The sequence below is a fragment of the Schistocerca serialis genome, chromosome 6 (genome assembly GCF_023864345.2).
Source record: "Schistocerca serialis cubense isolate TAMUIC-IGC-003099 chromosome 6, iqSchSeri2.2, whole genome shotgun sequence".
NCBI lineage: Eukaryota > Metazoa > Arthropoda > Insecta > Orthoptera > Acrididae > Schistocerca > Schistocerca serialis.
The window spans coordinates 102691957-102704855 of NC_064643.1; the positions used below are offsets into that span (position 1 = coordinate 102691957).

The 12899-nt window shown below is 43.3% G+C and overlaps 2 protein-coding genes across 2 annotated transcripts in view; one reads left to right on the plus strand and one right to left on the minus strand.

The window, feature by feature from the left end:
• Positions 1–2131: 2131 nt before the first annotated feature.
• LOC126484663 (uncharacterized) overlaps positions 2132–12899 on the minus strand; it is a 46965-nt gene continuing 36197 nt past the window's right edge. The window contains exon 2 of the mRNA XM_050108255.1: positions 2132–2674. Within this exon, the coding sequence (XP_049964212.1) occupies positions 2132–2674 (543 nt within the window). The remainder of the gene's footprint in view (positions 2675–12899) is intronic.
• The window catches only part of LOC126484399 (growth arrest-specific protein 1-like), a 256134-nt gene continuing 245603 nt past the window's right edge, over positions 2369–12899 (plus strand). Inside the window, exon 1 of the mRNA XM_050107900.1 lies at positions 2369–2597. The gene's annotated coding sequence lies outside the window, so the exon portion shown is untranslated. The remainder of the gene's footprint in view (positions 2598–12899) is intronic.

The window sequence follows — 12899 nt, forward strand, 5'->3', positions numbered from 1 at the left end:
AATTTTAATCTTCCTCGTGCTAAGTACATTAAAATACCAACCGTATATACACTGAAACACCAAAGAAACTTGTATAGGCATGCGTGTTCAAATACACAGATATGTAAACAAGCAGAATACGGCGCTGCGGTCGGCAACGCACAATCAGACAAGTGTCTGGCGCAGTTGTTAAATCGGTTACTGCCGTTACAATGTCAGTTTATCAAGATTTAAGTGAGTCTTAACGTAGTGACATAGTCAGGGCACGAGCAACGGGACAGAGCACCTCGGAGGTAACGATGAAGTTGGGATTTTCCCGTACGACCATTTCATGAGTGTACAGTGAATATCAGGGATCCGGTAAAACATCAAATCTCCAACATCGCTGCGGCCAGCAAAAGATCCTGCAAAACCAGGACTAACGACGACTGAAGAGAATCGTTCAACGCGACAGAAGTGCAATGGTTCGGCAAATTGTTGTAGATTTCAATGCTGAGCCATCAACAAGTGTCAGCGTGACAACCATTCAACGAAACATCATCGGTATGGGCTTTCGGAGCCGAAGACCCACTCGTGTACCATTGAACACGACACAAACCTTTAGGCCTCGCCTGGGCCCGTCAGCACCGATATTGGACTCTTGATGACTGGAAGCATGTTGCCTGGTCGGACGAGTCTCGTTTCAAATTGTATCGAGCGGATGGACGTGTACGGGTATGGAGACAATCCCATGAAACCAGGTGCCCTGCATGTCAGCAGGGGAGTGTTCAAGCTGGTGGAGCCTCTGTAATGGTGTGAGGGGCGTGCAGTTGGAGTGATGTGGGACCTCTGATAGGTCTAGATACGACTCTGACAGGTGACACATACGTAAGCATCTTGTTTGATCACCTGCATCCATTCATAACCATTGTGCATTCCGACGGATTTGGGCAGTTCCAGCACGACAATGCGACGCCCCACACGTCAGAATTGCTACAGAGTGGCTCCAGGAGCACTCCTCTTTGTCTAAACACTCCCTCTGGGCTCCAGAGTTCCCAGACATGAACATTATTGAGCATTTTCTTGGATACCTTGCGTTGTGCTGGTCTCCACCCCCTCGTACTCTTACGGCTTTATGGACAGCCCTGCAGGATTGATGGTGTCAGTTTTGTCCAGCACAAATTCAGACATTAATCAAGTCCATGTCACGTCGTGCTGCGGCACTTCTGCGTGCTCGTGGGGGCCCTACACGATGTTAGGCAGCTGTGTCTCTTTGCCTCTTCAGAGTATAAGAGATTTGCAACAATTGTTGGAAAGTACTGTGCTTCTAAATCAGCGAGAATCGTTTCTAATTTATTTTATGACCATTAAATACTGTCAGAGGAGCAAGGGCATACATGGCATAGTATAATACTGAAGAATCACCCATAAAGTAAGTTACAATGCGCCTAGTGGAAATACAGATATGAATTGTTCCCATGTCAAAATCACAAGTGTCACTAATATCCAGTGTATAATGCTTCCATTTTAGATACTTCAAAACTGTTAAGACTGATATCGTAGGATCGTACATGAAATAAAGAGAATGGCAGCTGAAGGCATTACGAAATCATTGAAAAAATAGGTTAGTATATTGTGAAATAACTGCAACTAGAGTCTACGAAGATTAGAAGTCAAAAACTGAAAGCAGAAACACAAGTGCGAACAGCCAGGCTCCTCCCAGCTGCTGAAAGAACTTTGGAAGCTGCACCCTCTGTTATTACGCAGATAACACTAATATGAACATTGACTATTTGATGCAATTGTTTACCCAAATCTTTACAAAAAATATGGTTTTTTAGGTTCGAAAATGGTTCAAATGGCTCTGAGCACTATGGGACTTAACTTCTGAGGTCATCAGTCCCCTAGAACTTAGAACTACTTAAACCTAACTAACCTAAGGGCATCACACACATCCATGCCCGAGGCAGGATTCGAACCTGCGACCGTAGCGGTCGCGCGGTTCCAGAATGTCGCGCGAGAACCGCTCGGCCACTCTGGCTGGCTGGTTTTTTAGATACGTAAACACAAACGCTGCACGCGCACTCCGTTCTTCACGTCTTACGGCAGTGTCACTACTGTGTGATCCCCACACTACTGAACTCTGGGTCCGAGGTGGGACAGGTGACGGCTGTTAAGCTTGTGGTCCGGCAGTGCACCGGGAGGACGGACGGGGTGTTCCGGCGCGCGCGGCAGTAGCCGCTGGATGAGGGGGTGGGGGCGGTGGTGGTGGTGGGGGGTGAGCGCTGGGCAGGTGTTGCGCTGCGCCGAGGGGCTGCTGCTGCGGCGGCGGCGGCGGCGGCGTTACATAATTGCGGTGCGGGAGGCTGCGGCGGAGCCCCGCGCTGCCCCCGAGACGTGGCAACGGCGCGCCGGGCGGCCGGCCGCGGGAGGCGGAGCGCGCTGTCACGCCCGCAGCACAACTCAATCGCGGCGCCGACGCCGGCCCGGCAACACGCGTCTCTCCGTCCGTCTGTGCGAGCGAGTGCGCGGAGCGTCGTGTCGCGTAGCGCGAGTGTGCGAGCCAGTGTCCGCCCGAGTGCCAGTGGGACGCCGCCTCCGGCCGACGCGACCACAGCCGACTTCGCTCCACCTCGCAGGTCAGTAGCACGCTATGTTTACCTCTGCTCAGACGCTCTCCGGCGCACGTTCGTCCGCGCGCCTCCGGAACTCCCGCCTCAGCGGTAGTGTATTAGAAACAGGAATTTGTAAAACAGCCGTCAGCCACTACATCTGCAACGACTAAGTGCCTGACCTTCTGTCATCGAAACACCTTCAAGCTTCTTCTCTACTGTCCCATAATCGAACAGTGCGCGGGAAAGCTAAACACTTAAATCTTTCCGTGACACCTCTGATTTCTCTTATTTCATTACGATGATAGTTCCTCCCTATGTAGGCGGGCGCCAGCAAAATATTTTCACACTCCGAGGACAATTTTCACAAGGTCCGGCAGGAACGAAAATCTCCTTTGCTTTAATGACTACCACCCCAATTTGCGTATCATACCCGTGGCAATCCTTCCCCTATTTTGCGATACTAAAAAAAAAAAAAAAAAAAAATGACCTGCCCTTCTTTGAACTTTTTCCGTCAATCCTACCTTACGCGGATCCCACATCGCACAGCAGTACTCAAGGTTCAAATGGCTCTAAGCACTATGGCACGTAACATCTGACGTCATCAGTCCCCTAGAACTTAGAACTACTTAAACCTAACTAACCTAAGCACATCACACACATCCATGCCCGAGGCAGGATTTGAACCTGCGGCAGTAGCAGCAGCAGCACGGTTCCGGACTGAAGCGCCTAGAACCGCTCGGCCACAGCGGCCGGCAGTGCTCAAGGAGAGGGCGCACAAGTGCAGTAGAATCAGTCTGTGTAGTAAACCTGTTGCATCTTCTAAGTGTTCTGCCAGTAAATCGCTGTCTTTCGTTTGCTATTCCCGTAGCATTACCTAAGTGACCGTTGCAGTTTACGTTATCTGTAATTATAATCGCTAAGTATTTGGTTGAATTTAGAGCATTTAGATTTGTGTGCTTTATCCTGTAACCGAAACTTAACGGATTCCCTTTAGTATTCGTGTTGCCGACTTCACGCTTTTCATTACTTAGAGTCAATAGACGCTTTTTGCGCCATGCAGATATCTCGTCTGAATCGTTTTACAGTTTGTTTTGATCATCTGATTACTTTATATCACAGGAAATGATAGCATCATCTCCAAACAATCCAAGAGGGCTGTTCAGATTCGCCGGCCGGGATGGCCGAGCGGTTCTAGGTGCTACAGTCTGGAACCGTGCGACCGCTACGGTCGCAGGTTCGAATCCTGCCTCGGGCATGGATGTGTGTGATGTCCTTAGATTAGTTAGGTCTAAGTAGTTCTAAGTTCTAGGGGACCGATGACCTCAGAAGTTAAGTCCCGTAGTGCTCAGAACCATTTGAACCATTTGCTCAGATTCTCTCCTAAAACGCGTATCTAAATTAGGAACTGCAGAGGGGTTCTAACATTTTCTTTGGGAACGTCAGATGTTACTTCTGTTTCACTCTATGAGTTTCCGCCAGTTACGTACTATGACCTGTGACTTTCGTCACCTGATATCAAGGATCCAGTCGCACAGCTGAGACGATACTCAATAGGCTAGCAATTTGGTCAGAAGTCACTTGTGAGGAGCGGTGTCACAAGCCTTCTGGAAATCTAAAAATATGGAAACAATTTGACATCTCCAGTCGATTCCACTCACTACTTCGTGGGGATAAAGAGCTAGTTGTGTTTCACAAGAACGACGTTTTCTCAATCCGTGTTGGCTGATTGTCAGTACAATATTTTAATCTGTTGTTGTTCTTGTTTTTCTTGTCGTCGTCGTCTTCATTCGGAAGAATATTTCATGCAGCTCTCGAAGCTACTATATCCTGTGCAAGCCTCTTCATCTCCGAATGACTACTGCAACCCACAAACAAATTAACCTGCTTACTGTACTCGTCGTCTCCCTCCGCAACTTTTACCCCGCACACTTCCCTCCAATACTAAATTGATAAACTCTTGAGGTCGTGTGTCTAGGGCCTCCCGTTGGGTAGACCGTTCGTCGTGTGCAAGTCATTGGATTTGACGCCACTTCGGGGACCTGCGCGTCGATGGGGAGGAAATTATGATGATTAGGACAACAGCCAGTCCCTGAGCGGAGAAAATCTCCGACCCAGCTGGGAATCGAGCCTGGGCCACTCCGTAAGTGGTTCAAATGGCTCTAAGTACTATGGGACTTAACATCTGAGGTCATCAGTCCCCTAAACTTAGAACTACTTAAACTTAACTAACCTAAGGACATCGCACATATCCATGCCCGAGGCAGGATTAGAACCTGCTACCGTAGCAGCTGCGTGGTTCCGGACTGAAGCGCCTAGAACCGCTCGACCACCGCGGCCGGCTACTTCGTAAGTAGGCTTTCGTGTAATATTTGGGGTGTATCTTCAAGACTCAGGTCTTTCAGTATTTCCGTTACGGTCTCTAGTGAACCAGACAAACTTCTGACGATTCGCACTCCCCTTCTTCATATACATTCAACATCCCCTATTAGTCCTGTTTGGTATGGGTCCCCCATACGTGACCAGTATTCTGGGACAGGTCGCACAGCTGTTTCGTTAGCAATCATCTTTTTAGTGCCTTACAAGTGAACTGCTCTCCCATGTGTGTTCATTGCAGTTGATTTCCACACAAATTGTTACACAAGATATTTGTATCGGTCTAATTGTGATTGACTAATACTGTTATAGCATACTGCAGTTCTCACGATTTGAGGTTTCTAAACGTTTAAAGAGGGTGTCAAGCCTTAACACAACTTAGAATCTTATCACGATGATGCCGGCCGAAGTGGCCGTGCGGTTAAAGGCGCTGCAGTCTGGAACCGCAAGACCGCTACGGTCGCAGGTTCGAATCCTGCCTCGGGCATGGATGTTTGTGATGTCCTTAGGTTAGTTAGGTTTAACTAGTTCTAAGTTCTAGGGGACTAATGACCTCAGCAGTTGAGTCCCATAGTGCTCAGAGCCATTTGAACCATCTTATCACGATGTGGCTAAATATTTGTGCAACTTTTTTAGACAGTAATTCGTTATGGACAACTGCATCATCTGTAAAAGGCTGAGGTAACTATTAATATTGTCCACCAAATCATTAACATACAACTGCAAGGGATACGTTTGAAGTTAATTTTACATCATTAAGTGACTCTCCATGTCTAGGTAACATTTTCCGCCCTCCCTTCAAATAAATCCTCAGTCCAGTCACAAATTTCGTTTGATAGAAATACGTTCCAACTTTTCTACATGTACGTTTATACTCCGCAAACCACTATGGAGTGCATGGCAGAGGGTGTTCCTATCAATAGAAGCGCTGGCAGCGCTGGAGGGAGGATTTTTCTCACCAGAAACTGCTGATTAGGAATCGGAGTTTGTAAAACAACTACCTAGCACGACACTAACACGTAAATATTTTGATTGTCCTGCACTATTGCCCGTTTTGAATTTAAACACTTTATAATTGAGTTCCCTATACTTTTTTGTGCTAAGCTTATGAGAAGCCCTGTACATCCGACATACGTCCACAGAAGTTGCGCCACGAAACTGGTTGGAAATACACCTAATGAGGTGGCGCAGTCTCTTATTCGAAAGGATAACAATAACTAACGCCTCCCACTTCCATTCTGCAATTGTGCAGCACAATGCAGTTAGGTAACTACTACGAAAATTGCTCCCTATTGTAAAGCACGGAATGTTTTCCCGCCGATTTCCTATTTTAAAATATTTAGTTCGAAGTAATTCATCACCTGTTTACTAGCCATCTGTTCCTGATGACTAGCTCAATTACTGATGTTGTAGATGCAGATGTGTGATCTTTGTCAGCTGCAGTTCTTATGGGATTACAACTCTACACTGACCGAATACATCGGAATTTTTAGGAACAAATATTCAGTAAGTTTTAGACATTGTTTAACGCTGTGGTTTTGTTGAAAGTAAAGTACGGCTTAGGCACACACAAAAGAGAGGCATTATCATCTTGATACATTTATTCTTCCGTTTGGCAGCTTATAAACTCCTGCAGGCTCTCCAAATGGTGACATTTGCAAGAGCATTTACTTTGTGATTCCTCTGTAGTTTGCCGCCAAAGCCGTGGCACTGCCTAAAACTATTTAGAGGAGTACATCCAAGAGCAAGAATTATTTTTAGTCACAGAATCGTTATTAATTCTAGTTATGGTGTTGTATAATCGCGTTTTTTGAAAATTCGGTAGTTCAGCGGGAACGTAATTTGACACCGTCGATTTGTGGATGAAACACTTGTAGTTTACTGGTAGTGTACATACAGAAGCAACGTTATCGAGATAATGAGGGAAGAGCCATTATAATTAAGGCACTGAACTTGCAATAAGGGGGCCCGTGGTTCAATAACCCATCTCGCCTTTTATATTTTCCGTTGCTACCCCACCTGTCTTAAACCAAATGAAATGCTTCAATTGTTGCTTTGAAAGGTACACGGAAGGTTTCCTTAGCTATCCTTGCTCTTCACGGGTTTTCTGCTCCGTGTCTAATAATTAACCTCGTCATCGGCGACAAAATACCGTTGTCATCGTTCCTTCAGTATTGTGATCTGGGATACTTGCAAAATAAATCGCCCTCTATTTACCCGATAAACCTTTCCTGCTATCTCTCCCGTAGTACTGGAGAAACTAGATGTAGTTGTTACAATCGTTCTTTTCTCTTTAACTTGGCTTATCACTGGCTACATAAATGTTCAGAGTTCGGAGGAAGGCAATGACAAACCGCATCCAATAGTACCATGCGTAGAAAGGCACTGTGGTGTTCATTTCAGGTGATAACATGTTTATTTATTTATTTATTTTTTACCAACAACTGAACAAGAAGATCGGTGGAAGCTTCAAATTATTGTTGTACAATGAGACTTTTCCTGACTTAATGGATCATGACAGATCATTTGTCGTAATTTTGAATATTGGGGTGCAGTTGCCGGGAATATGGTAGGAATTTGAAGAGTCAGATGAATACAATTTTTATGAAAGCGTAAAACTCAATAGAATTCTTCCTTTTTTTTAAAATCAGACACAACAAGTGCGTGATTTTTAAAAATGCAATTACTGCTTAACGGAAATTAAAACTGCTATTAGCTGTATTGCGTCACATAGTTTCGTATATATGGAACCATTGCTTGTTTAGAAACTAATACTTTAATCGACAGATTTCAGTACGCGTTTCATAGTTTTATACGATTTATTACATTATTGATACTGTCATGTGCGTTCGTACTATGAGTGAAACGCCACAGAAGTAGGAATTTTGCTGATGTGAAATTTTGCATCGTTTCTGGATTGTGATGTTCCTTTGTACAAGCTAACGTTTTGTCTTATTATGCTTTTCCTGTAGCTATATTATGTGTCTAGGCCGCAGTGTCACCATGCTGTAAATATGCATGTCGAAACTGCAATTACGTAGTGTAAATACGTAACTCGTTTGCATCTATATCGACTAAGCGTGTGTTGGTGCTAGCGCAGGTACTAACGGGCTACACATACGCTGTAAATGATAATATGAACATGGTTGTACTCCGCCGAAACCGGTCATGAAGCTATTATGGCACAGACAAATAAAAACATCTATTAGGAAAGTAGTATCTCATTTTGCATATTGTGGAAAAAAAGACAACAAAACTAGTAATGACGGAAAGGAGTAAAGGACCACGTAAAGTGCACTTCCGTTCTTTTACAATGTGCTGCAGCAATGAATCTCGTTCTTTAATACTGACATTTTTACTATTATTATTACCATTATTATCATTATTACCGCATGTGGCTCAGTGGTCGAATGCAAGTCATTTCAATTGGACTCCACTTCGGCGGCTTGCGTATTCGCTAATAAACCCCAGCTATCCCACCGGGGAAAGGGGACGTACAGTTAAACGTGGAGTCCGAACCAAGTGTGGTTCCTGGTGACTTTTTACGTCTTTGAGAGCTGAAGGTTCTTTTAAAGGCACACAAGAAATTTCCGTGGTCCGGCCAGGATTCGATCCCATGACCTCTCGGTTTCATGTCACACTCTTGACACAAGGTCCGAAGTGTTGACGCTTAAAAGTGTCGCTACGTACAACAGGAAATGGAAACGATACGCAGTGAGAGGTTCAGGGTAGAAGAGTGACGACCCCGTCTCCTTGCATATTTAGGACTTCCCATAGATACACGCTAATGAGAACCTCAGGTTTTCTATATTAGTTTTACTGTTGCCGCTTTCAATTTGCACATACACATATCGCGTTGCAGGACAGAAAAACGGCATGCTGTTGAGCGGTACAAGTTTTCGATGAGGCTTATCGTGAAACGGTGGTTTAGAGATACGTCCACTGTGTTTGTAGGAGACACTACACAACGCTCTGCCGTTTGAAAATACTGAAAGAGTATTCAGAAGAGTAACTTCGATGACCCATTCACTTCGATCTTTTTTTCTGCGGCGGAAGGAAATGTTATTGCTGACTAGAAACTCGTGGAGGATATCTGGTCAGTGCGACATCGCCAGACATCAGTCCTTTACCCTTCCCGCACCTGCAATTCACATCATAATGATGTGATGTATTCTGTAGAAACATTTTCCTCGCCGCACTGTCAATTGCTTGAAGATGAACATGTACAACGGTCCACTAGTCCTTAATTCTCATTTTTCAGGAAAAGAAAAATTTAAAAAGCGGAAGACCTCTGACATATACTCCTTTCAAAACACTTCAGCCATCTGAGGAGCTCAAGAAGCTGGTAGCTTTTATTCGGATTGACAGCGACCACGAGAACCTGTAGATCAAAGTTTTGAAATATCACTTTAAAGATTGGAAACTCTGTGCATTGTGAGAAAATGGTGGATAGCGCCTAGGATCCCTTTGTTGCACAAAAACGTGTAAAAAATTCAAAATTGCCGAATCTCCTTGTGCGAATATTGCTGTTACAGTCAACGTAAATTGGCTTTTGTTAATGTGATATTCGAATCAAGTAAGGAGGGTAGATAAAGGTGTAAGATTCTGCTAACGAACAGTTATGAGGCGGCGGTCTGGACTATCATGCGTCAGGAAATCAACTGCGGCCTGTCAATGACACCATCGCGGTATGAGGTTGAAATTGGTAAGGAAAGATATTTGTGCGGATCGCCCTGACTGGGTATAAAAACGTCACTTCTCCTGATTGGGATGCCAGTGTCATAATCACAGTGTCACCATGCTCAATACTGTCAAATCGTAGAGTAAGAAGTAGTAGGACAAAGTTAACTGCTGCAAGTAGAAAATGCCAGTCTGTCCAGAAAAGAATGATGGCTGTTTCCTGCACTGTGCGTAGAATGACGAAACATGTAATTCTGGCTCTAAAAAGAAACAGTCACTAAAAAGTGATAGTTAAAGAACGTCTGCCTCAAGTCGTTGGTGAGCAGCAAACTATTCAAGATCAAGACCAGAAAATCGATTTTTCATCATACAAAAAACCGCATTGTCAAGAAGTCTGTATTGTTCTGTTTCTTAATTTTTACGACACAATCACACGAGCATTTGACAAAGCTTTCAGCAGATTTGACAAACTAGTGGCTGTCTTTAGATTGTCAATATATAAAATGAGGAGACAAAAAATCATTGTAGAAGCTGGCAATCTGTGTAATGATAAAGGGGTATGAAATCAGATCTAATTTTATAGATCCGATTATGATTCTTTTTGTGCTCTTTTTATTCATTGCCAGTCTGAAGATTACGAGATGCGCATGCGATTGTGTCGTAAAAGATATATAAACAATAAAATAACTTAACCAACAACCCCACTCAGTATGTCACTGTTTTGCGGAAGTCTGTGTTGACTGGATGAAGTCAGCTTCAGTCCTTGAAGTGCTCTACATCTGTCTCATGTACCTTGGCTTCTTTCGTTGGATCCAATTTCCAGAACTTAGAGATGGGTGGTTTAAAAATCGTCCAGACAAAGAGTTATAAGTCGGGACACCGAAAAAGGTCCTTAATTTTCAATCGTTACATAATATATTACTATCAAAACTCGTACATTTGTACAGCTGTAATCAAAAGAACTGTTCTGTCTATCAAAAGTACAAAATATTGGTTCGTCATACAAAAATATTTTGCAAACAAAAACTGAATTTTTCGTGATCCTCCTGACATTTGTGACATCAGCTTGTCAACAGAAAAATCGTTAACAAGGAAAGGCGAGCATTACAAGCGTATTTTATTTAATTACACTATGCATTTGGACCCTGTGTGCCCATCATCAGGTGCAAATCGTCTTAATATATAATTTAGTTCTGCTCTCGAGGTGACATCCATGATACTTTTACGAGAACGTAGGACTTTAGATTTCATATTTCGTGAATCAGCCGCAGAATATATGATGAAATACAGTGGGAAAATAGTAGAAAACTTATCAAACAGTCAAGGAAGAACTTTTTTAAAGGTTTCCACACCAACAGACGTTGGTTTATTCTTTGTCATCGCACGTCACGTCGCTCCAGGGGCATATTTGTTTATAGGTTTTGAAAACGCTTCACAGATGCAGTTTAACATGATATAGTCAAAGATGAAGTTTACCACGTCGTGTCAGAGATCTGAGTATTAATAAATTGACCTATGCGAGGAATAAATTTAAAATAAATCTTTAAAACTGATAAAATAATCATCGCTAGTGAGTGTATAAAGTATCTAGCTCCTGTTACCCCGTCCACTATGTAGGGAAAACAGACAAAATATCAAAACCCGCTTTCAGCAACACACAAATGATTTCAGACTCAGCTGCTTTGGCAAATCGCTTGTTATGGAGCATATGCTGGGAATCAAACGCATTATGAATAAGAGAGAACGGAATTTGGCCGTACCACACAGTGAAGCCAATGGTAAGACCCTAAATCTATTGGAGCAACTTGAAATACACGGCCATAAAATTAGAAAGCCTGAATCGATGTTAAATCAACATACAGATTTCTCTAGCCACAGTTGTTTTAGTAATTTTAAAGATTTATTTTAAATTTGTTCCTTGAATAAGTTAATTTAGTTAATACTCAGATCTGTGACACTACGAGATGAAGTCCATCTCTGATTATATCACGTTAAAATACATCTGCGAAGTATTTTTAAAAACTATAAACAAATGTGCGCCTTAGTGACGTGGTGTGTCATGAGAGACAGGTATACCAACTCTGCTGGTGTGGAAAGGTAAAAAATATCTTTTCTTAATTGTTCGGTAAGTGTCCCACAATTTTGTTTCCACTGATTCTCACCATATTTTTAGCAGTTGATTCGCGAAATACGAACCTTAACATCTAACCTTTTCATGTAAGGAACATACATTTCACATCACTCAAGAGCAGAACCAAATAATATATTAAGACGATTCGCAGCTGATGATGAGCCCACATGATTCGAAATGCATCGTGTAATTAAATGAAACACTAAAAATCGTGACTGACGGCGTTTTTATTCGTACTTCCTGTGCACTGAATACAGTAATGTTTCTCAGCTGCAGAATATGGATCTAATTAAATAGAATGGTTTGCTTTGCTTTCTTAAGTAAACTAAGCCAGGACGATAGTTTAGACTCGTTAGTGCAATTGCTTAATGTACCCTATTAGCATACAGCTTCATTCAAATTGTTTCTGTTCACTGTTTTCGAAATATAACTCTACGTATTCCTATAAATTACTTGCCAGTCGTATTTCCTCTTGCTAAATGAGTTGAGAACGTCGACAGGAGCTGTGCACACACCTAAATTCACCTGCCTCCCGTGTTTTGATTTGTCACAGAGGCGAGAGGGGGCAGAAGTTGAAACACCGGTGTGACGGGACTAATACAACATGGAAGTCTCGCGGCTGGGTGTTTTCGGAGCGTACAGCAGAGGCATACCCTTAGTTCATCAACGGATTGTGTCCTCTTAGTTCAGCGTATTCTAATTTTTTTGGTTACCACCATCGACGCGTTCAGAAGCTCACATCGGAACTTTAATATACAAGACCATTTTAAAGGCGAATTTCAAATTGTCGTCAGTGCCCAAAGTTCGGAACTTTTGGAGTCTCGAGTAAGGCTTACTCGGGATGGGTCATGAAACCCTTAAAAAGCGAGACATCGTACGACAATAGGGACGTCTGGCAAAACTGGGCTAGGCCCAAGTGAAAACCCTGTTGGAAGAACCTACGTATGGGAGCTCTTTCATAGTCAAAAGAAAGAATTTTGATGTCTGTTTCCGAAGCGAAAAGTGATGTCTTGGTGGAGTGGAGCTTATTTCGAAAAACTGAAATAAAGTGGCCTGTATCGTAAAACTTCTTTAGCGCCGTTTTTGCGGGCGGGCACCAACTTGTTTCCGAAGGACGAAGTTCAGTACCCTCAGACTGCTGC